Source organism: Myxocyprinus asiaticus, chromosome 11, assembly GCF_019703515.2.
Source record: "Myxocyprinus asiaticus isolate MX2 ecotype Aquarium Trade chromosome 11, UBuf_Myxa_2, whole genome shotgun sequence".
In the NCBI taxonomy this organism is placed as follows: domain Eukaryota; kingdom Metazoa; phylum Chordata; class Actinopteri; order Cypriniformes; family Catostomidae; genus Myxocyprinus; species Myxocyprinus asiaticus.
Genome location: NC_059354.1, coordinates 31,659,029 through 31,681,524, shown reverse-complemented (window position 1 = coordinate 31,681,524; position 22,496 = coordinate 31,659,029). Strand labels below are relative to the sequence as shown.

Here is a 22,496-nt window from a genome sequence, read left to right as displayed (position 1 = left end):
CTTAATTCATTTGGCCAAATATATGGAATGGCAATAGAGAATGGCAATAGATTTGAACAATCACGCCTATAGGCTACATTGCACATTCATTAATAAATAATAAACGTATCAAACGTACAGTACTATGACATAATCTGTCGAAACACAAATCATGCATACAAATACGAGAATGCGTATTTTTATGAGAAGGCCAAAAATGAAAATCAGCCGAACGTCAACAATAGTAGTTATTGTCCTTTTTCATATTGACAAACTTGACACTAAGTAAGGTAACGCTGACGTCAACAACCTATCTTCATTTAAGGAAAAAAGTATGGAAAACAGCTAATTGAGTGACAGCCTCAAGGACCAATGGCGTCATCCACAGTCGCTGTTCTTCGAAGGGTCCACCAATAGGAGCTGAGGAAGGGAGGGGGTGAGGCATTTGGGCGTCGAGGCGAAGTTAGGTTGACAAATGGCAACCAACAGAGGACTACGAGTTAAAAAAATTGATTATTTGATCATCTGACTGGCTTTAACGTTACGTGAACGGACACGGAGCACTTTAATGTGATACCGCGGATGATATTGTTGATTTTGGAGACCGCCTTTCCGCGTTTAGATGTGTTTAGAGAAGACCCCCGCGTCTCGTGCATAGGTCGCGCGACAGATTAGCTGCGGCGTGCGTTTTGAGATCTAGTTCAAGAAATCACAAGTTGCACGCGAGAAAGGAAGAGCCGTACGCGCGATTGTTACTGTTGCCTGCGTAGATAATTGCATACTTTCAATGGATCTCCTGTTATGACGTAATTGGCGTTTCGGTGTTTATTGACACATTGTTGCCTCAAGTGTAGTTACATCGGAAGAAAGAGGCCCCTGAAGTACCTGGCTAAATAATAATTTAATATGAATGTTTGGCAGCCACTGCATTTTTGACAGAGTGAGAAGATTCAAGCCATTTGTCAGACCACGATTGTTTGTGTAATTGTGCATGGTTCAGTTTCACAGTACAACCAGGCAGTTCTATTGGACAACTTTAAAATGCCATCCATGTCCCACATTTTTATCTCATTATTTATTTAAATTATTCTCAATTGTCGGGATAGACTTATAGCGTTTGATTGTGGAGGTTGCACTTCTGTCTTGAATTCAGTTTCACATGGATTATATGCAATTTTTCATGTTTGATAGGATGTGATGAAACTGTCTGACGCATCGTAAACACCAAAGATGATGGACTTTATTGTAAAATACTTGCATCCTGGCGTTCTGATACAACTTAAGACCGTTCGTCTTATTTATTGTTGTTTATCACCATCATCATAACATTGTTGATTAGGCTTGGTACTTAAATATACAGATTGAGGATTTGCTGTGTGCACTGCATGTCATCTGAATCTTCTTGACTTTAGTAGATCATAACAACTTAATTGACACACTTGAAGGGACAGCATCCCTAATTTCAGAAGCGTTTCAATGTCGATGGATGAACCCAAGCTGATACGGTCTGCTTTTTACACATAGGGGAAGCAATCATAAACAAACCTGCACTGTAGGTAAAAGTGTCTTGAGAAAGAAATCTGGTGAAAATGGCCAGTGAATGCACCTATAACGCTCAGTATGGTACTGATGACACCGTATGCACTACTAAACTCCCAGGGCGCGAGCAACGGGAACGCGCGGAGATGCATGTGAATGGCGGATTCGCGTCCGTCACGTCTTCTGCCTTCTTCGAGGTCATCGGCGACTCTCTTTACCGCAAGAAGTTGGAGAAGGGTTTCGTCCAGTACCGGGAGGTGCTGGCTGAACACAAGCGGCTCCAGTCCATAGCCGCCTTCCATGAGAAGAGACCGGGCAAGTCGCACCACACCCTGGATGACACGTACAGACTGGTGGCCGAGCACTATTGGTGGGAAGGTTTGTCATTTTCTGTATATCTATTTTATTACACAGCCTTGGAAAAAGTCGCGCCGTAAAACAGGTAGGGGACCCTTGACATAAATGGCTTGTTTATTAGAATTGTAGTAAACATGCAACTTGATGGTGTTCTCGTTAAAACTTTTGTTCTGCTGGGTGCTAGTAGTTCATCAAGCCCAGAGTTTGTAATTGTTGTCCAAATGTATAGCCGTATTTACACTTCAAAAGCGAATGTATGGATGCAGGAATCAGTGATTAAGGAATGCTGATTGTCATGACAAGGGCACAGTTTAAGCTGGCTCTGATGCAGCATTTACACAGAACCAACGCCGCATCAGAGCTGCCTCTGATCTGTCTTTTGGGAAGTCAAGGCTACATTTAAATAGCTGGTGAGTGTTCGTTATTAGATGATAGATCATCCCAGCTCTTTAATCACTAAGCTACCAAGTATTTCCATTCTGCATCTGATCAAGACACTTTGCCTCAAATCAATAAAAATCTCAAATTAATACAATCATTATTATTATAATTTTTTAATGAAGTGAAACACTGACTGAAATCATCGCTAGAACTACCTGACCACACAAACCATGGATAGAGTTCCACATTTCGAGCCCCAAGTCAAGAAACCCATTAGATCAGTGGCAGTAATGATTCCTGACCATTGAGTGCCATACAAGTAGCTCAATAAAAGCTGTTAAATTTTATATGGAGCGGGTAGCCCCCTCATGGGTGCTACCATGCTGACAACACTTGTCATGCAATTGACCAAGTTACTACCACTAATAATGGCAATAATAATATGTTTAGTTTATATAGCACTTTCAGCCAGTGCTCAAACATAAAAGTACATGTAAAAAACATTATAACAACAAACACAATATATTTGGTACAGCCAACAACGGAGCCCAAGTAAACAGTATTGTCCAGTTTGATGTTATTGATCAGCAAGAGTGTGATCCACCAGACAGTCCAAACAGAATGAGTGCAAGTGGAAAGATAAATTGTCTAAACAAGAGGTCCCTGCTGGAGTCATGAGTCAGTATAGAGTCCAAAAACACTGGTACAATTGGGACGAATAAGAACCAGCTGAAAACTTAGAGTGCACCTTTAAGTGCCTTTATTTAGGGCACAAATTAATTACTGAAGTCACCTGAACCAATCATCTGAAGTTTTTGGATCACCTTTTCTGGGGTTTTAACTTACAACATTTCAGTTTCCAGCTTATATCTTTAACATAAGCTTCACCACTCCACAGTCCTCAGAACTGATTAAACAATGTCAAGCTTTACCCTTTCATTGATAAGGAAGGAGTTGAGTTAAGAGAAATAAACTGAGCTGTGTTTGGGCTGCTTGATGTTTTAATGTAGTTGTGCCATGAGTAATTTCTCAAAAATTACTGGGTGTTTTCCCCCATGCTATAAAAATTCCTTGTTTGTCAAATTAATCTGATCCTGAACAATTTTTATTTTTATTTTTTTGGTTCCTGGGTAGTAAGTATTATTTCCTAATTGCTTATGCCTCAAAAGTATAGAAAATGGCTATTATTCCCCACAAATTTTGTGACCAGGACAGTGATATTTTGAAATTTACATATTTTCCAGAACATTCCAGATTCAGTGTAGATTCAGTGCTGAGTAAAGTTGGAGTAACTTCTAGAACTTTCCAGTAATATAAATAGTAGTATAAATACAAGGGCTTAAGCCCACCAGTTCAGTTTAGTTCCAGCTGCCTAAGTGGATACATAGGTTGCAAGCATCCGGCAGACGCATTTTGCTATGTCTGCGGCCAATTTATCAAGACGAGTGAAAAAGTAGTCCATGGAAGCATCTGCTAAGATGTGTGAGGCCTACAAGGCATATTCGGCAAGACAAACCCTGGGCACATTATTTCAGTTGTGAGCACTCTGGAAGGTAAGATGAACAATTGTTGCTCGGAATTTTATGTTATAAAATTTGTAAATTTTTTAAAAATGTTTTACACTTTTCAATGTTATTGAAAAAAAAAAGAAATATATGAAAAATGTTGCGAGAATCTCTTACACATTAGTCATGGGTGAAATAAATGTATTTTTGTAGGATGGTACAGAGGGGAAAAGAAAGCCATGAAGTTCGCTATCCCAAGAATTTTGCGGGAACCCACTGACCACTCAAGCAACTGCTACTTCTGCATGGTGGACCCTTCCAAACGTCGGACTGGCAAGAATGCACCTGCTATCACGTATCCGGACCTTCCTTCATCCATCGCCCCGGTGCCACACTGCCATGAGCTCCCCGTACCCACTACTCCGGAGGGAGAGCAGCCGTCTTTAGAAGAGAGCAGCAATTCAGAGAGTGAGGAAGACGTTATAGATCCAGATGACAATTTCAGATGTGGAGCTGAGGAAAGAAACCCATATTACCCCAACCAAAAAGACCTCAATGACTTGATTAGAGATCTTGATCTCACCAAGTCCAATGCCGAGCTTTTGACGTCTAGGCTCAAGTAGTGGAACTTGTTGGATGAAAGTGTGCAAGTCGCAGATCAGAGGAAGCGTCACCAACCTTTTTCCAGCTTCTTCACCCGTCAAGATGGGCTGTGCTTCTGCCACAATGTGACCAGTCTGTTCGAGGCAATCGGAATCGCCTGTAACCAGAATGAGTGGCTCCTCTTCACTGACAGCTCATCCAGGAGCCTCAAAGCCGTGCTGCTCCATAATGGTAACAAGTACCCGTGTCATCCCCTGGCTTACTTGTTGCACCTCAAAGAGGATTACAACAGCATCAAGACCTTGCTGGATGCCTTGAAGTATGATGAGTACATTTGGGGGCTGATTCGTGAAAGTGATTTACAGTATAATCATAAATCTCGAAAAACGACTCCGTTCTAAATCTTTTGTAGTCATTTTTGTATTACTTTAGTATAAATACATGTTAATTTGGATTCATATGTTGTTTTTTTCTGACTTTATGTGAATGAAAAGACACACATTTGCCCGTTTTCTCATTGGAAATAGGTACATTTCAAAATATCACTGTCCTGGTCACAAAAGCAAAGTTTTTGGGGATTAATAGCCATTTTCTATACTTTTGAGGCATAAGCAATTAGGAAATAACACTTACTACCCAAGAACAAAAATTTTGTTACATAGTGTAATGTATAGGCCTGTGTGGATGACTTTGTTTGGCAAATATGTGGAAAGACGTAACACAAATTTCCAATCCTTTCATTGTTGTTTATTTAAAGACAGATGCTTGTTATGAATTGTTGTTTGCTGCATGAGTCATGTTGCAGTCACTTTAGCTTATTTACACTAACCTGCATTCATAATTTAAGTAAGCTCAAGTTTAGTGTGTGTGTGTGTAATATATATATATATATATATATATATATATATATATATATATATAATTTATTTATTTATTTATTACTTAACCTCTTTTTCCATTGCAAGTGTCTCATTTAGCTGGAATCTTGGCAGCAAAGCCATCCTTATAAGAGATGATGATTAATGGGCTGCTTGTTCTGTCTACGTTATGCTGTTGAAGTATTCACAACTTCTGCTAAATTTGACAAAACTAGTACCCTATCTGGAAGAAGCATAGTTTGCACTCTTAATTGATTTAGTCTAAAGAATGTGAAAGAGAATGGGTGATGCACAGAGAAGTTACACACAACTGAGCTACATGTAGAGTAAATGAGTGGTGAAAAGCACTTTCTTTTTTTTTTGCAATGTCATGTAGACAAAACATTTATCATGAATAATTCTTGTTGTATTGCCTTTCAGGAATGTACTTTCAGGTCAGAGACTTTGTACTCTGTTGTGAGGAATGCCAACGTAGTCAGTCTGAAAGATCAGAGGTAAGACTGGCTTGTAGAACATTGTTATGAATTTCAGTCACGATTATGACAGTGTTTGTTTGTTTGTTTTTTTAATCTCACTCTTACTTCATCTCTGTCTCCAGTGTTCAGATGTGGAAATTATCTCCAGGATGGTGGAATCACATAGTCATGAAGTCTTAAGGAAGCTGAATGGACAACGGGAGGCAGGGCTCTTCTGTGACATCACACTGAAAACTAGAGGTGGCCAGTCTTTCGTTGCCCACAAGGCGGTCCTTGCGGCGGTGAGCGAGTATTTCCAGGAGTTATTTACTGAAATGGACTCAGCCACTAACCCTCAGTCGCATGTTGACCTCACAGGTATGGGTGCAGTACATATAAAAGAGAAACTAGCTTCAAAATAAGTGTTCCTTTTAGAGTTTTTTTTATTTAAAAAGCTTTTTTATTGAAGGTTTTGAGTATCATTTTCATTTAGGAATGCCATTATTCTTCTAATTGATGTATGTTGTGTACTTTGTCAAGTTTTACTTGTTACAAGGTTTACTTGTTCACAGTCATGAAAAACCTGAAAGTATCAGGGAATTTTAAACTTGTGGTTTACAGGCCTGGAAAAGTCAAGGAATATAATATAAAATAGTAAAAGAATTGTGTATATAGCAAATAGCAAAACCCTTAATCTTAAGTATTAAAATTCTGACATTAATTCAACCCGAATCACTTAATGTACAGACTCCATTCAAACTTTGTTTTGAAGGTAATTTCCACCTTTGTGCTGTCTTAAACTTAATACTTTTAAAGCTACACTCTGTAACTTTTGGCCCTCTTGCGGTTGAAGCATAGAACTGCAAGTTACTTGCGGAGGAACACTATTTTGGTAATTACGTGAGCTGGGCTTTGGCTTGGATCTTCTGCGCAGATGAATCTGATGGTTTGAGGAGTACCGTTGTAACCATGGTTACAGGTGATCCAACTTCTCAGAGTGAATGCCACAAACGATAACAAAACTTATCCCCTCCCCTCAAATACATTTTTTTTTTTAATAAATAATGAAAGGAAGAAAAAGACGAATACCTGAAAAATATGTCTTATTAGAAGGTAAGTACCATATCTTCCGCTGTTGGTTTGACTTATTGAAAACAATTGTTTCAAAATAATAACATTACAAAAGTTAGGCAACGCTGACATTAGACAACGATTGTTAGTCATTTCAGATAGTCAAACGGTGGAAACTATTATAACTTAGCTAGCAGGCAAATATACGTTTTTTTCATTGTCCTTCCACAAAAATGAAATCAAGCATTGCAATACCACAATCCATAATAAAATGCCCCGTTAGAGTGGCTAACGATATCTAACGAACTACCGCACTAAGAGAGCTACCTGGCTAACTGTCGGTCCAATAAAATATCTTACATTTATTCATTTACATTTAAATGTATTCATTTGGTAGACGCTTTTATCCAAAGCGACTTACAAAAGAGGAATAATACATCATAAGCGATTCATCTTAAGGAGACAGTGGTACGAAAAGTGCTGCATTAAAGTTTCACTAGCATCAGAATAGGAGTATCCAAGATAGATTGCAACAAGAAAATGTAATTGTTTTAATCTATTTTTTAGTGAATGTTAAGTGCTCATGGAAAAGATGTGTTTTTAGCTGTTTTTTGAAGACCGAGAGTGAGTCTGCTTCATGGATAGAGTTGGGAAGGTCATTCCACTAATGTGGTACAGTGAAACGAAAGTCCGGGAAAGTGTTTTGGTGCCTCTTTGTGTTGGTACAACAAGGCGCATGTACACGCGCTGGATAGCTGGACCTTTTTTCTTAATTTACAGACATGACATAAACATGCACGGATGACGACGGAAGTATGGATTTTCCCAACAAATCCATCTCGACAGCTCTAAAATATAAATAATTATTATAGGCTTACCATAGTGAATTAGGGTAAGGCAAAAACATAGTTTAGAAGATGGATTGTTGGTGTAATTGCTCAAGTACATTTTGTTTGTTTCTAACAAAAATATCTTGCATAGTGTTGCTTTAAAGCAATTTAAGATTAAAAGTTAAAAAAATCTTCCTCGAGTTGCATTAATAGAATGTAACTGACAGAGATGACATCACTGTAATATTTGCATCATGAATTGCAAGTGGTCTTTCTTGCATTTATTTGCATACTAAATTGTGATCAGTCTTTTTTCTTTTTTTTTTCTATTTAACCGAAATGTGTTGATTGTAGTGCACATTTCATTTACACAGAGCCAAAGCCTAAAACCTACGTTCAGCTAAAACTTTAAAGGGTTATTTCACCCAAATATCAAAATTCTCTCATGATTTACTTACGTTAAAGCCAGCCCAGATGTGTATGATTTTCCTTCTTCAGCAGAACCGAAATAAAGATTTCTATAAGCCAATTTCAGTTGTTTGTCCATACAATGGTGTGCCATCAGGCCGCTGGCTGTTTGACAGTCCAAAAGGCATATTTAGGCAGCATAAAATTAATCCACACTACTCCAGTCGATCAATTAATGTCTTTTGAACAGAAATGATATGTTTGTGTAAAAAATAAATCGATAATTAAAACTGTATCGCTTCTGGCCAGCAGTCGACGCATCACATTACCGTGGTGTGATGTAAGAGCAATGGCGAGTTCACGCAAGAAGTCGGAAGCGCACGCTTTGTTTACGACATAGGAACGAACATCATGCAAGAGTTGGATCATTTCAGACAGCAATCCAGCGCTGGCCATAAGCAACGACGAAAAGCATTTTAATTATCAATTTGTTTCTTACAAATCAGACATTTGTATTGATCGACTGGTGTCGTGTGAATTACTTGTATGCTGCCTAAATATGCCTTTTTGGACCGTCAAACAGCCAGCAGCCTGATGGTACCCGTTTACTTGAATTGTATGGAAAAACAGAGCTGAAATGGGCTTATAAAATACTTAATATCAGTTCTGCTGAAGAAGGAAAGTCATGCACATCTGGGATGGCTTAAAGGTAAGTAAATTATGAGAGAATTTCCATTTTTGGGTGAACTAACCCTTTAAAACTAATCACTGGTATTTTGTTCAGGAAATTCAAATCTAGTTTTCCTTGTTGGAGATGTCTGCACACAAAACATATGACAAATATTCAAATGAATTAATTCTACGAATCGGTATCTGACACAAAATGGAAATCTGCCTCTGCAAACTCTGTGAAGTGATACAGTCATAACTGGATAACGATATTTGAAAAAGTCATGGAAATGCATTGACCCAAATGTGTAGATTAGTTGACTGCCATTAAGCAGACCATTGTTTTAACCAAAGCAACTTGCAGAACCCTATATGCAAGACCAGAAACAAGAGAACTCATCTGGAATTAAGTGTCTTAGCCCCAAAACTCAAAGGCACAGTGTGAACACAAATTGTCATAGGACTATGTCTGTCTGCAAGTTAAAGATCTAGACCTGCCACGGTCTAGATCTTTAACTTGCAGACAGACATAGCCCTATGACAACACCCTTATTTTTTGTCCTTCAGAGCATTAATCAACTATCATTTTTGATCTTATAGGTTTCAGTGAGCAGAGCTTGCTTGCTTTACTTGAGTTCTCTTACACTTCGACCCTAAATCTGAATCTGGACAGCTTGACAGAGGTTTCTGCAATGGCTCGTCATCTACGCATGTGGCCTGCCCTTGAGGCCTGCTCAGCTATCAAAAGAGAGCGAGAGACTTGTCAGCCATGTTCCAAAATGCACAGTACTGCTGGTGAACCAAATAATTCAATGTCTGGGCCTTTCAGGAGAGACCACTCTTCAACTACAGGAGGAAAGGTGGAACTCAAGAGGAGGAGAAAGGATGAGGAAGGAGAAGGCTCTGGGTCTTCCTGGAACACCCAAGCACATTACAGTGAGCACATTGTTGATAAAGTGTCAGATGAATCTGAATCAGAAACCTCAAACCCTCAGCTCCAATGCCAAGCCCCATCCACTTTTCAGGTTGAGAAAAATTGCTCTCCATGCAGCCCAAATCGCAGAATGAAGCTTATGGACTTCAAATCTCCATCTGGTAAGAGAAAGCCTTCCTCTCGCCCCACATCTTCAGTCATCTCATCATCTCCTTGCACCTCTACTCGTTCTTCCTCTCCATCACGTCGTTTGCTTCGTTCCTCACCTGGCGCTGCCCTTGCTTTGCGCAGACTCTTGCCCAAAATTGACCTCTCCACCAAGAGAAAGAGGAAGTCTTCTGCCTACCGGGCATGCAAGCCCCGTTCTGAATTCTCAGCGACTTCGTCCCAATCTCAGGCAACCTCTTTGACCCATGTAACCTCAGCAAGGGTAAAGGAGGAGAATTTGGAGGAAGAGCTATGTAATGTAGTCCATCAGGATGAGGTGCACAGCCCTTGTGCTCAGGAGAAATACCGTCTTCTGAGTTTCCTTGGCTTGCAGAGAAAGTCTCTGGTTCCTGGTCCAGAGGAACTGTCTGGTTGGGGTCAGAAAAAACGACTTAGGAAGTCAAAAGTCAGTGATTATTCACTCACAGCCCGACGTAAACCCCGTGCACAAGGAGTCACATTGGGTTTTGGAGCCAGTTTAGGGGAACTTGCAGTAGTTAGTCCTTCTCTGTCCCTCTGTGACATGAGTAGAATGGACTTACTGAAGAGACCAGTGAAAGTAGAGTCCCAAGAACTCTGGAAACAAGAAAGGTCCAAAAAGAAAAGACAGGGTTCTGCAGGGCAAACTGTGCAATCAAGTGCAAGGACTACACGTAGCAGGGCTTTGCTGCAGACAGACTCCAGTATAACTAACAGTGAGAGACCACTCAGACGTCACCATAGAAATCAAGACAAAACACAACTCCTGCCTGCAAGAAGAGGTAGGTTACCAGCACACAATGCCTGTGATGCTCATAAAAGGACTATCCTCAAGATAAAACGTGAATCTTCTGACAATGCCATCCTACCACCTATTCACCATTGCAATACTGCCTTCCACCACCAAGGAATGCAAACTACTAAAGCAACAGGATCAGCACGCAGGGGTCGCCCACCTGCAGATCGCACAGTAAGGGTAGCCACAACAAAGTCGCAGCACACAAAGCGGTACAAACCTGGCTGTCCCACAACCGACAAACCTAAAACTTCAAAACAAATTAAAAGCAAAACAAAATGCATCTACACCACAGGAATGGCACAAGCAAAGCACAGCAGAACTGAAAGAGGAACACAGGTGAAGGAGAACAGAAAGATTAAAGAACATGCAAACAGAAAAGGGAGCTCTAAAGTTCAATACAGTGCCATAAACTGGGAGACCAACCATCAGCATCTTCACAGTCGTCCTCTTTATAAAACCATAAAGGAAGAGCCAGCTGACCCCCTACCCCTAACCCAGCCATTCCCAGCCAGCGATCTCTCAGACCTGGGTAAGCGTCAGAGCAAACCACCCATTAAACTGCTGGATCAAGGCTTCCTCTTTGGCTTCTGTCGGTCACCAAGTGGCATCAAACGAGAGGAGGAGAGTGTGGACATCTGCCTTACTCGGTCTGTCTCCCATGGAAGTAGTTCCCATGGGGATTCATCACCCGACATGGTGAAAAGAGATCGGGTGAGGGCCAGGATTATGCCAGATCGAACGGGTCTAAATGGGCCTCATTGGGCTGGACTGGGGAAAAGACAGACACCCTTTTCTCAAAGGATTGCTGTTCGAGTGAAGACAGAGAGGGATGAAACAAGTGGGTCCCAAAGGTTGAAGGTTAGCAGAGTCCCTCAACACCCCCAGGCCAGCAAGAGGAGCTGTAAAGTGAAGAAAGAACCAACAAAGACAAAGGTAGTTAAAGTTTTTGTCTTATGCTAGCATTTGTTGGTGTTTATCCTCAGGACAAATTGTTGTGTTTTGTAAACCTTTATAAAACTTGTTTAAAGGAGCAGTATGTGCATGTGAATGAGACTAAACTTAAAACGAGTAATGCTAAATGGGAATTGCATTTGATGAAATTAAAAATAAAATCTTTTTTTTTTCTTGGTAGAATGTAAATCAGCTGCTTCCTCTGAGCAGTCACCGTTCCTTCCTATTGGAATCTATCCGACAGGCACGTCTCAAACAGATGAAGGGTCCTCAAGGCCAGGCCTCCAGTGGAGCACATGCTTGCCTGCAGTGCAGGGCCTCCTACAGGGACTGCGATGCCCTCATCATGCACCGTATCAGGCACATTGAAGGCAAACACTGGCCCTGCCCGGTATGTATCATGTTCCTTGAGGTCCTCTTATTCTGCTGTATTCCCCCTTCCTAACAGTATGCCTGATCACTGTACAACATTCTCTCAAAAAAATTATGCTCTCTCACTCCTATCCTAACACTGTAATAAGCTTTAAAGTCAGTATATAGATTTTGGTTTGATGGTGGGACAGACGTGATTTTTCTTATTAGAAATGAGTCATCTGAGCTGTGGCCCAGCAGTTAGCAGTTGGGTCTGACACATCGAGCTATGATGCTCATGCGATTGTCGCAATTTTGAATCCAGCTTGCTCTCTCCCCATCATTTCCTTTCTTTATATCTACTTTCTATTAAAGTGCCAAAAATAAAGTAAACTAATGCACAATATATATTTATTATTTCTTAAATTTCTCTCCTCTCCCTCTCATAGTTGTGCAGCAAGGCTTTCTTCAGGCAGAGAAATGTAAGGAAACACATAAGGACACACAATCCCAAACTGTACAAATGCCGCCAGTGCATTGCTGCTCACTGAGGTAACACATAGGCACATTAACATAGTCTGTTATAAACGGACATCTTGTTGCAACTTATAACAAAGAAAAATGTAATAACTGCACATGTAGGTTCACAATATAAGCATTTCTCAATGTAAATTACATTATGCGAAGAACGTTATTTCATTATGCGCTCATTATTACTTTTTGAGAAAATAATTACATCAACATTTTTTATGTGCAGTTATATTGTTTTGTTACGTTATGAGTTGCTACACATCTCAACATTGCCTTAACTGATGCTTTTTTGAATTTAAGGTAAAAAGGCACAGGATGAATGAAGAGGAGCAACGCTTTGTTTCTTGAAATATTAATGCTGTAAATACCAAGATTCTGTGATGTATGACAATGAGGTTCAATTAATTAATGTAAATAATATTCTAATGGTTTAAATTGTGTTTTTTCCATTACAATAATTGTTGTTATTTAAGTAACTAAGCTTAAGTTGCTTTGCAATTGATACAGATGTGTTGAACCAGAACTTGAACCAATGGTGTTTTTTCTCAGGGGGTGGAGCCTGATGGTCAAGGTGATATATGTATAATGAGAATTGTGTAGAATGCTTTAAATTTGTTACTACTAATGTAATTACAACAATTGTTATTACTATTGTTATTATGATTGTTATTTTTTATAAATGGCATAATCTTGAGTGCACTTAATGTTAGCTTTGTTTTAAAACCTAAGAAAGATGCGGTGGACTGGGATGTACTTGAACGATTGTTGGAGTGGAGCTGATGGACTGCCCTTAATTTGTGGGTGTCTGGCAATGTTTTAGAAAACCGATTACAGTTTTTAAATGAAGGTTGGGTAAATGGGGTTAGTTATATATGACTAGAGGTCATGAAATGATTGACCTGCATTGGTGAAATGCCATTATTTGGATAAATACCATTTTGTGATTATATTTGTTTGACTACAGCTTTTCAGTATGAAACAGTGGCTGTCTTTTAGATAAGGGAATCCCAACATGTCTAATGTGACTTTTTTTTCCTCCTTTGGATAAATCCTTGTAAAACTTTTTATGCATATCTTTCTTTGACATACAATGCAATGAACTTATATGAAGAAGTTTTAAATGTTAAGGTGTGTTTTGTCTGAAAACACAAAGTTTAAAATGTAGAATGACCAAATAGCCATATAAATAAATTTTGCATTTTAAAAGTTTGCATCATTTGTAGTTGTGTACTTTGGTGTATTTTGATTGTTATATCAAGAAAAAAAATTTAAGTCTTGGAATTGAATTCTGAAAATTCAGAAGTTTTTTTTATTTTATCATGAATATGCATACTAGCAGTGGATTTGAAAGATAAAAGGCAGCAATTATTCTTTTTGACTTGCATACCACTTAACAGCACTTAAATGTGATGTTAAGAGTATCTCAGATATCACTGATAAAACAATGTGAGTTTGCTGCAAGATTGGTACCAAATTCCGATGGACTGACACTGAAACAAAGGCACTTAAGCTATTACAAACATTTCCCTTGAACAGTTGTTCAAATTCACACACAGACATTGTCAACATTCTAGCTTGAAAATACACTTTGTGATGCCTAAAGCAAGAATTTGCTAACTGACTTTGAAACAAATGGTAAAATGCATAATTTGCTGTATACATTCAGTCATGATACAATCTCCTTTTAAAACAGGAAACGAAATAGCAAAATTTAAACAAGACTTTTGATACTGCTCATTTGAGAATATGAACATGTGAATGTACAAGAGAGCACAGCTCCAGGTGTTATTTAAGCTTAGACAGGTGCAAAATTTGTGCGTTTCCTGTATGAAAAGTCAAACTTGAGAGCCAGTGAAATGTTTGGGATGGTCCTCTGTACTGTTGCAGAGGGCCTGGTAACGCTCATCAGGTAGAGAGTAAACAGACATTGCTTCCTTAAACTCATTAAGTGGGCAGTAGACATCACTACAGCCTGGGATTTTTTGGTCCTGCAGGTATATACAAGAACAGCTTCAAATGGGAACATCCATCATAAAAAGACAATTATTCAGGAATAAAATCAACAGTGGATAAAATAAATCAATGACACTCAGGAAATGCAGGAAGTCCTTGTGTTCAATAGAGGTCCATCAGAAGAAGCAAGGGATGTTTGAATAAAAAAGTACTCTAAATGAGTGTAACAACCAGAGCAATAAAAGTATCTGTAGGGATCTCTGATAGTCTCTGATTTGTTCCATTTGTGATTTAAAATATTATGCACTGTTAATCAAGGATATTTTAAGCTATCAGAAAGAGATCTGTGTTCAGGAATATAATTAATAAAAACATTATGATGATGAACCTACAATCTTTTATTGTAATAAAGTTAGGACAAGAGGGCAGGTTTGATCAATATGAATTAAACAGCCATATGAAACAACAGTCTTTCCCTCTTAGATCGCCACTTCTTATGTTACTACTACATAAAAGCTTTTAGAGGCATTTTTCCATTTATTTTTACATCACTGCCTTTTCCTTGCCTTGATCCTGTGTGAACCATCTTACCTGGCCAATGTAGGAGACTTTAACGAAGTGCTGGTTAGTTTGACGGTGCTGGTACAGCTCCAGCGTGATGTCAGCAGCATATGGTGGCCATTTCATGTCAAAAACCCCCAAGGCCATGAGACATGGCATCAGTGTAGTGTCATGCACAGAGTACAGGAACAACTTTCTATATCCATAAAAAAAAGAATAACACCAACAGCAATTCTAAAGAATTGTTTTTTTTTTTTTCCCAAGTTAAGACTTTTTTTCCCACAAGGGGGCATCAGCTCTCATGTTTTGTAAATGACAGTCACTGTCTTCTGGAAGTAGTTGGGAGAGTGGCCCCAGAACACAGTAACTGGACAAGATCTATGAATGTCATTGCATTAGATAACAAAATATCAAACCAAAAGTAATTGCAAAATGTGAGATCAGCTTGTCTGTTTTAGTGTTGATGAGACTATTTAACCCACCTGTCTGGATACGAGGTTATGCCCTGAACTTTGTCCTCTATATTAGTTATGAGTAATTGGAAAAGAGGACCCACACACATCTGTAAATTCTGCCTGAGGACAAACACAAGCATATAAACACCTTAACAAATGCATTAAACAATAAACCTCTTTTTTTAAACTCCTAGAGGCTGCCACCTTTATCCTATAACAGGATTCCTCAGGCCCTCACCTCTTACTGGGCTCATAGATGTGATTGATCATATCTACAGCTCTCTGCTCTACAATATTCCTCCAGTGCTCAAGAGCTGTAGGAATCGGTAGGCCATGGGTCTACAATAAACATAACAGTACTGTAAAAACACATAACAGTTATGTATTTGAGAAACAAAGCCAACACAAATGTATCTTTATGCATCACTTGATGTATTACCTCTCTGGCCACCATGTCGTCTCTAATAAGGATGAAGTCAAGGCGTTGATGAGGGTCGACCCCTAATGCACACTGGATGCTTTGCAAGTCTGCTGCAATGTCTGGAAGTGTGGATGACTCTGCCCAGCGGGGACTACAATTCATGCACCACCAGCCAAACACAGACATAGAGACTTCAAACCAATTATAAGCCTTTATTGATCATTTATTTCACTATACCAAAGGTCTAAAGGTGCTATGAACATGCAAAATTACAATTCAAATGGGCAACATGATATGATGTTATGCTCTGGAATTTCTGTTTTTAATCAATTATAAACAACAAATCGTTAAATAAAAAATGAAAATTACATTTGTTATATTCATATCATCAAAACAGAGCCATACCCAGCGAGCAGCCTGAGCAGCTTGCATCCATGATAGTTGGGGTATAGAACTTCCTTCTCTGCCATTTCAGTGAGGATGGACACAACACCTAAAAGTGGGAGAAAATCAAACATTGAAAGGCAGATAGAGCAGTGTGTATTTTATGCTTATCTCATCCATTATGCTACCAAACCACACAAAGAGCATAACTGTGTTGCCACATTACCTGCTTGCTCCTGTTGGAACAGTCCTGCCACCAGACACTTGGCTGACTCAATGGTGCGTACAATGTTAGTTGAGCGAATGCTATAAAAGAACAGCAGAAATTCCATCTGATTCAGATTAATGATTCAATTCATTAAGTGTGGCTTATGTGTCCAGGTCAGCAGTCAACATGTGGGTGAATTCAGGAATGAGAAGCTGGACTGAAAGTATTCTTGTTGTGAACTCACTAAACTTCTTTAGGGTTGAAAGAAGGTGTGAGGAAGGGCACTTCCTGTATGTATCTCTTTCGTAGCCTCACTCCAAGATCGTACAGCTGTTGCATGCCCACTGTGGTCAGCTGCCCAGGATAAGTTCCACCCTGAGCAAGGAGAAGTTAAAAGTCGGTGCCATTCTGTTTCTCAATGTGACTGCCTGGCTTGATTTTCAGATAAACACATTTAAGTATGCTAAAGTATAGATGATGTCTGGTATGATTCTGCATTGTACCATCAATCCACTTCATTCTAAATCTGCACTTAATGGGAAAAGTGAAAATATGTAAATTAATTGTTTGTTTTTTTAAATCACATTTGGCTAAAAACTACACTATATTGCCAAAAGTATTCGCTCATCTGCCTTTAGACGCATATGAACTTAAGTGACATCCCATTCTTAATCCATAGGGTTTAATATGACGTCGGCCCACCCTTTGCAGCTATAACAGCTTCAACTCTTCTGGGAAGGCTTTCCACAAGGTTTAGGAGTGTGTTTATGGGAATTTTTGACCATTCTTCCAGAAGCGCATTTGTGAGGTCAGACACTGATGTTGGACGAGAAGGCCTGGCTCACAGTCTTCGCTCTAATTCATCCCAAAGGTGCTCTATCGGGTTGAGGTCAGGACTCTGTGCAGGCCAGTCAAGTTCTTCCACACCAAACTCGCTCATCCATGTCTTTATGGACCTTGCTTTGTGCACTGGTACGCAGTCATGTTGGAACAGGAAGGGGCCATCCCCAAACTGTTCCCACAAAGTTGGGAGCATGGAATTGTCCAAAATCTCTTGGTATGCTGAAGCATTCAGAGTTCCTTTCACTGGAACTAAGGGGCCAAGCCCAGCTCCTGAAAAACAACCCCACACCATAATCCCCCCTCCACCAAACTTCACAGTTGGCACAATGCAGTCAGACAAGTACCGTTCTCCTGGCAACTGCCAAACCCAGACTCGTCCATCAGATTGCCAGATGGAGAAGCGTGATTCATCACTCCAGAGAACGCGTCTCCACTGCTCTAGAGTCCAGTGGCGGCGTGCTTTACACCACTGCATCCGACGCTTTGCATTGCACTTGGTGATGTATGGGTTGGATGCAGCTGTTCGGCCATGGAAACCCACTCCATGAAGCTCTCTACGCATTGTTCTTGAGCTAATCTGAAGGCCACATGAACTTTGGAGGTCTGTAGCGATTGACTCTGCAGAAAGTTGGCGACATCTGCGCACTATGTGCCTCAGCATCCGCTGACCCTGCTCTGTCATTTTACGTGGCCTACCACTTCGTGGCTGAGTTGCTGTCATTCCCAATCGCTTCCACTTTGTTATAATACCACTGACAGTTGACTGTGGAATATTTAGTAGCGAGGAAATTTCACGACTGGACTTGTTGCACAGGTGGCATCCGATCACAGTACCACGCTGGAATTCACTGAGCTCCTGAGAGCGGCCCATTCTTTCACAAATGTTTGTAGAAGCAGTCTGCATGCCTAGGTGCTTCATTTAATACACCTGTGGCCATGGAAGTGATTGGAACACCTGAATTCAATTATTTGGATGGGTGAGCGAATACTTTTGGCAATATAGTGTATTTTGCCATTAAAACGGTGCAAAAACAGTTACCTATAAGTTGCAAAACCAAAGGCTAAACTTAATAGGGACCGAATGAGGTTGATGTTTATGGATTCCTTGGTTCATGAAGATTTTTTGACAATACCAAATTTGAGGGAACAAATTTCCCTGAGGGAACCTGAGCAGTTTGAAAACAGTGCCACCTATAATTCAAAAGAAAATTGTCAGTTAGCATGGTTAGCATGCTACATGCTATGAAAGCTTGGCATCCTAATCAGACACTTTTAAAATAATCAGTAATGTTTTTAAAAATGTTACTTCCGTTGACCTTTGAGTCTTAATGTTGTGCTTACCAGAATATAGGTCATACTTCACTCCAAAAATCCTGCCTCAATTCAAAACCACTTAGCTGGACTATTGTTCAAAAGATTGGGTGTTTAAGTCCCATAAAGTATAGTTTTAAAATTGTTCTTCTGTTGACCTCTGAGTCTTCATGTTGTGCTTACTACATTGTAGGCCATACATCACGACATAATAGTTCAAAACTACTTAGCTGAACAAAATTTTTTTCAGCATTCGTTTTGTACTCTCACCTTGTGATTCGTGTGATTTAGACTTGTCAATTATGTAGCAGAGTGGTAAGAGCTCTGAACTACAGTTCAAAAGATTAGGTGTTCAAACCCCACCTTAACTAGTCTTACTGTTGTGCCTCTGTTGTACTAGAGCTCTTTGCATTGTGCTTAGTGAATGCCAGTGGGGCTTGACCCGGATCATTGCTGCTTGCAGCTATATTTCTAAGCCAGTTCCCCTAGAAGTCACAGCGGTGGACTTGAGTATGAAAAACACATTTTCCTTAGCCTAGGAATGTGGCACAAATGCACAAACACAGACACAACTCACCGTCAATACTTTGGCCCTATAGCTGTCCTCCACAGGAGCAGGGGGTCTGGGCCCTCCCTTCAGGTCTGTAACAATATAGTCTATTTCAGTGTGAGCGGGAGCTTCAAGCAGCTCAGGGACCCATTGTGCCTAGGGATGCAGAGACCATGCATATAATTGGCATCAACATGCAGACTATTATAGACATATGACAGTGCCTCAGTCTATGAATAAAAAAGCACAATGAAGAGGACTTCATGCTGACAAATGATTCTAATATGTTTAAACATTTAAGAATCAATGACTGATTTGTGAGTTCTCTACATTTTCACTTTTATTTTGTTCCTTCCTTCCTCCCTCCTACTACTACATTATTTAAAAGGTTTGTCTAACACTAAAAAACCCAAAAAGAATTGACCACACAACACTGAAATTTTGGAAACTGAAGAATGACTAATCAGCCATTATACCTCCAACACGTCCGGTATAGATTTCAGTGGTGTTCTCGCCCCATGTCTGAACAAAACTTGAATTAATTTAAGCTCATATGGAGATGGTTCTGTTTTATTCTTCTGAGACCAGAACATCGACCCGAGGGCCACTGAACCCAACAGACCCACGCGAGCCCACATGATGCACCTGTGCAGACATAAACAGTGTTATCACTTATATGCCATAAAGAACAGCCCATAAGTAATTATTTTCTGATTTACATGTAGTTACACCTAATGGAAGCACTTCTTAACAGTATGAAATTTTGATGCAATAATAATGTCTATACAGTATGTGTGTGTGTGTGTGTGTGTGTGTGTGTGTATATATATATATATATATATATATATATATATACACACTAGTTTAAATAGGCTAATAGGATATTTTAAAGCCATCACTACCAGAAAATGCTGTGATGTAGTACGTGTTCAAAATGCCACGGTGGTACTGCTTTGATACTTGTTTTGTGTGTGATATACACCGATCAGCCACAACATAAAAAGCACCTGCCTAATATTGAGTAGGTCCCCTCGTGCCACCAAAACAGCATTCTGAGATGCCATTCTTCTCACCACAATTGTACAGAGCAGTTATCTGAGTTACCGTAGACTTTGTCAGTTCGAACCAGTCTGGCCATTCTTTGTTGATCTTTCTCATCAACAAGGCATTTCTGTCCACAGAACTGCCGCTCACTGGATGTTTTTTGTTTTTGGCACCATTCAGAGTACATTTTAGAGACTGTTGTGCGTGAAAATCCCAGGAGATCAGCAGTTAGGCTGTGTGTCCACCAAAGCATTTTTTGCCAGCTGAAAATGCTAGGCGCTCTTCTGAAAACGCCCAGCTGGGAGCGCTTGAGAGCGCTTTGGAGGTGCAGCGTTTTTTCAGCGGAGACGCTTTGGTTGCTATGATACGGAATATCTACATAAGTAATGTGTTGCAAGTACCTAATTTTGCATATAGTTTGTGTTATCAACAAGTACTGAATGTAAAAATTTCAGAACAAGGTAGAGTACTTGCTCTGGCCCTTGCTCTGGATGAAGGGAAAGCTGAAGCATTATTTTCATATTAATATTGTGGTAGTCCGGGAATGTTATCTGGTACAGACATGAATACTCAGAGACCAGCAAACTTCTCCATTGTTGTTCAGTCGTTGTATAAGTCGGACGTGACAGTTGGTCGGTGTGGTATTTGTCCCGCCCCTCCTCCACCGTGATTGGATGGCTGGGTAAAAAGTGACAGTGATGAGCGCTGCGTTTTACCCAAAGCTGAAAATTTTTCAACTCTTGGCGACCAGAAAAAAAATGCCAAGCGCACAGCGCTCAGTGTGAAATGCTCACCGCCTCGTCACACTGCTGGCTTTTTAAAATATGGGTCGCTCCCATTGCAAACAATTGAAAAAATACGCTGGCCTCAGGAAAACCATTCTGATGGTTGATGTGAACATTAACTGAAGCTCCTGACCCGTATCTGCATGATTTTACGCACTGCACTGCTGCCACACGATTGACTGATTAGATAATCGCATGGATGATTGTTGGTGCCAGATGGGCTGGTTTGAGTATTTCTGTAACTGTTGATCTCCTTGGGTTTTCACACACAACAGTCTCTAAAATGTACTCTGAATGGTGCCAAAAACAAAAAACATCCAGTGAGCGGCAGTTCTGTGGACGGAAATGCCTTGTTGATGAGAGAGGTCAACAGAGAATGGCCAGACTGGTTCGAACTGACAAAGTCTACGGTAACTCAGATAACTGCTCTGTGCAATTGTGGTGAGAAGAATATCATCTCAGAATGCTATTCTGAGATGCGGGTTGGTGCTGTTTTGTAGGCACGAGTGTGACCTACACAATATTAGGCAGGTGGTTTAAATGTTGTGGCTGATCGGTGTATATGCTACTTTTTTTAATCTCTTCAATTTACAAAAGGTAACATGTCGGTTCTTTATTTAATTTTACATCATAACCTGTCAGTATATATATATATATATATATATATATATATATATATATATATATATATATATATATTCACTATACCGTGAATCAAGCTCAAGTCCATGACTCAAAACACAGCAATTTATGTCTCGTTCAGTTATGCTTGTCTGTCATATCAGCAAGTTTCATGCACACACTCTTGTAAACGCCACACACCCTGCAGTAGTATGAATCAACAATGGAAAGTAAAAAATAAATGTGCTCTAAACAAACGTCCCGTTAAATGTCACCAACCTGCTGGTTTAGATCCGTCAACTTAATTCCACTTTTTAGATTGCACCATTCCTTTCAGACAGACTGACAATTCCACCGGTTGACAGTCAGACAATGATTCATTCTGGGATGTGTAGTTGCATAGACTAACTGAGCCTTGGGTAAATTCAGAGCTGTGAAACTACATTTCCCGAGTACATCCCGGAAAACTTCTTATTGCGTTCGTTGACACCGTAATGTTCCTATGCAGGACGAATTCAAAATATTACGGTAAATATATACAGTATTACCCCTGTCTAGTTAAGCTGTGCAAGATTGAAGGATATTGTAGTGACATTGCATAGAATAAACTCTGTCTGTCTGTCTGTCTGTCTACTGTGTCTATCTGTCTGTTTGTCTATCGATCCATCTGTCTGTCTGTCTTTCTGTCTGTCTGTCTGTCTGTCTATCTATCTATCATGTCAAATAATTATATCTAAACTATATTTTTGTATATACTCTAGGCTATATCAGTAAAAACAAACAGGAACTCTAAATATATGTTTGAAGTTATTTTATACATTTAGTTTCTGATCACTATGGGGCAGCATTTCTCAAGTTTTGTAAATTACATTTAGGCTACAATAATATTGATTTGCACAGACTAGAGCAAAAATAATAATAATAATAATAAAA

The 22,496-nt window shown here is 39.7% G+C and overlaps 2 protein-coding genes across 4 annotated transcripts; one reads left to right on the top strand and one right to left on the bottom strand.

Annotated features, from left to right (window-relative positions):
- The first annotated feature begins 432 nt into the window (after positions 1-432).
- Positions 433-13,643, top strand: LOC127447703 (uncharacterized). Of its 3 annotated transcripts, none has more exons than XM_051709729.1 (7): positions 433-1,896; positions 5,663-5,736; positions 5,841-6,075; positions 9,276-11,527; positions 11,790-11,936; positions 12,346-12,448; positions 12,728-13,643. In XM_051709729.1, exons 1-6 carry the CDS (start codon positions 1,569-1,571, stop codon positions 12,445-12,447), a joined length of 3,138 nt encoding a protein of 1,045 aa, XP_051565689.1. In that variant the 5' UTR covers positions 433-1,568; the 3' UTR covers position 12,448; positions 12,728-13,643. The 3 variants fall into 3 exon arrangements, with proteins under 3 accessions (XP_051565689.1, XP_051565688.1, XP_051565690.1); XM_051709728.1 differs by having other exon boundaries at positions 11,727-11,936; XM_051709730.1 differs by lacking the exon at positions 433-1,896 and adding an exon at positions 4,600-4,683 and having other exon boundaries at positions 11,727-11,936.
- A 65-nt stretch (positions 13,644-13,708) lies between these two features.
- LOC127447706 (lysophosphatidic acid phosphatase type 6-like) lies at positions 13,709-21,948 on the bottom strand. Its single transcript, XM_051709738.1, has 11 exons — positions 21,843-21,948; positions 19,590-19,758; positions 19,141-19,269; positions 16,654-16,784; positions 16,428-16,507; positions 16,223-16,310; positions 15,836-15,968; positions 15,635-15,735; positions 15,424-15,516; positions 14,972-15,137; positions 13,709-14,415 (listed from the first exon to the last, which is right to left on the bottom strand). The coding sequence occupies exons 2-11, from the start codon at positions 19,749-19,751 to the stop codon at positions 14,263-14,265; spliced, it is 1,236 nt and encodes a 411-aa protein (XP_051565698.1). The 5' UTR covers positions 19,752-19,758; positions 21,843-21,948; the 3' UTR covers positions 13,709-14,262.
- Between the last annotated feature and the right edge of the window lie 548 nt (positions 21,949-22,496).

Coding starts and splice junctions, on each gene's coding strand:
- LOC127447706 (XM_051709738.1), bottom strand. CDS start 19,751: ATGTGGGCTCGCGTGGGTCTGTTGGGTTCAGTGGCCCTCGGGTCGATG. Junction 15,969..16,222: donor CTGCTCAGGCTGCTCGCTGG/GTATGGCTCTGT, acceptor CATGAATTGTAG/TCCCCGCTGGGCAGAGTCAT. Junction 15,736..15,835: donor ACGACATGGTGGCCAGAGAG/GTAATACATCAA, acceptor TGTTTATTGTAG/ACCCATGGCCTACCGATTCC.
- LOC127447703 (XM_051709728.1), top strand. CDS start 1,569: ATGGCCAGTGAATGCACCTATAACGCTCAGTATGGTACTGATGACACC. Junction 1,897..5,662: donor CGAGCACTATTGGTGGGAAG/GTTTGTCATTTT, acceptor ATTGCCTTTCAG/GAATGTACTTTCAGGTCAGA. Junction 11,937..12,345: donor GCAAACACTGGCCCTGCCCG/GTATGTATCATG, acceptor TCCCTCTCATAG/TTGTGCAGCAAGGCTTTCTT.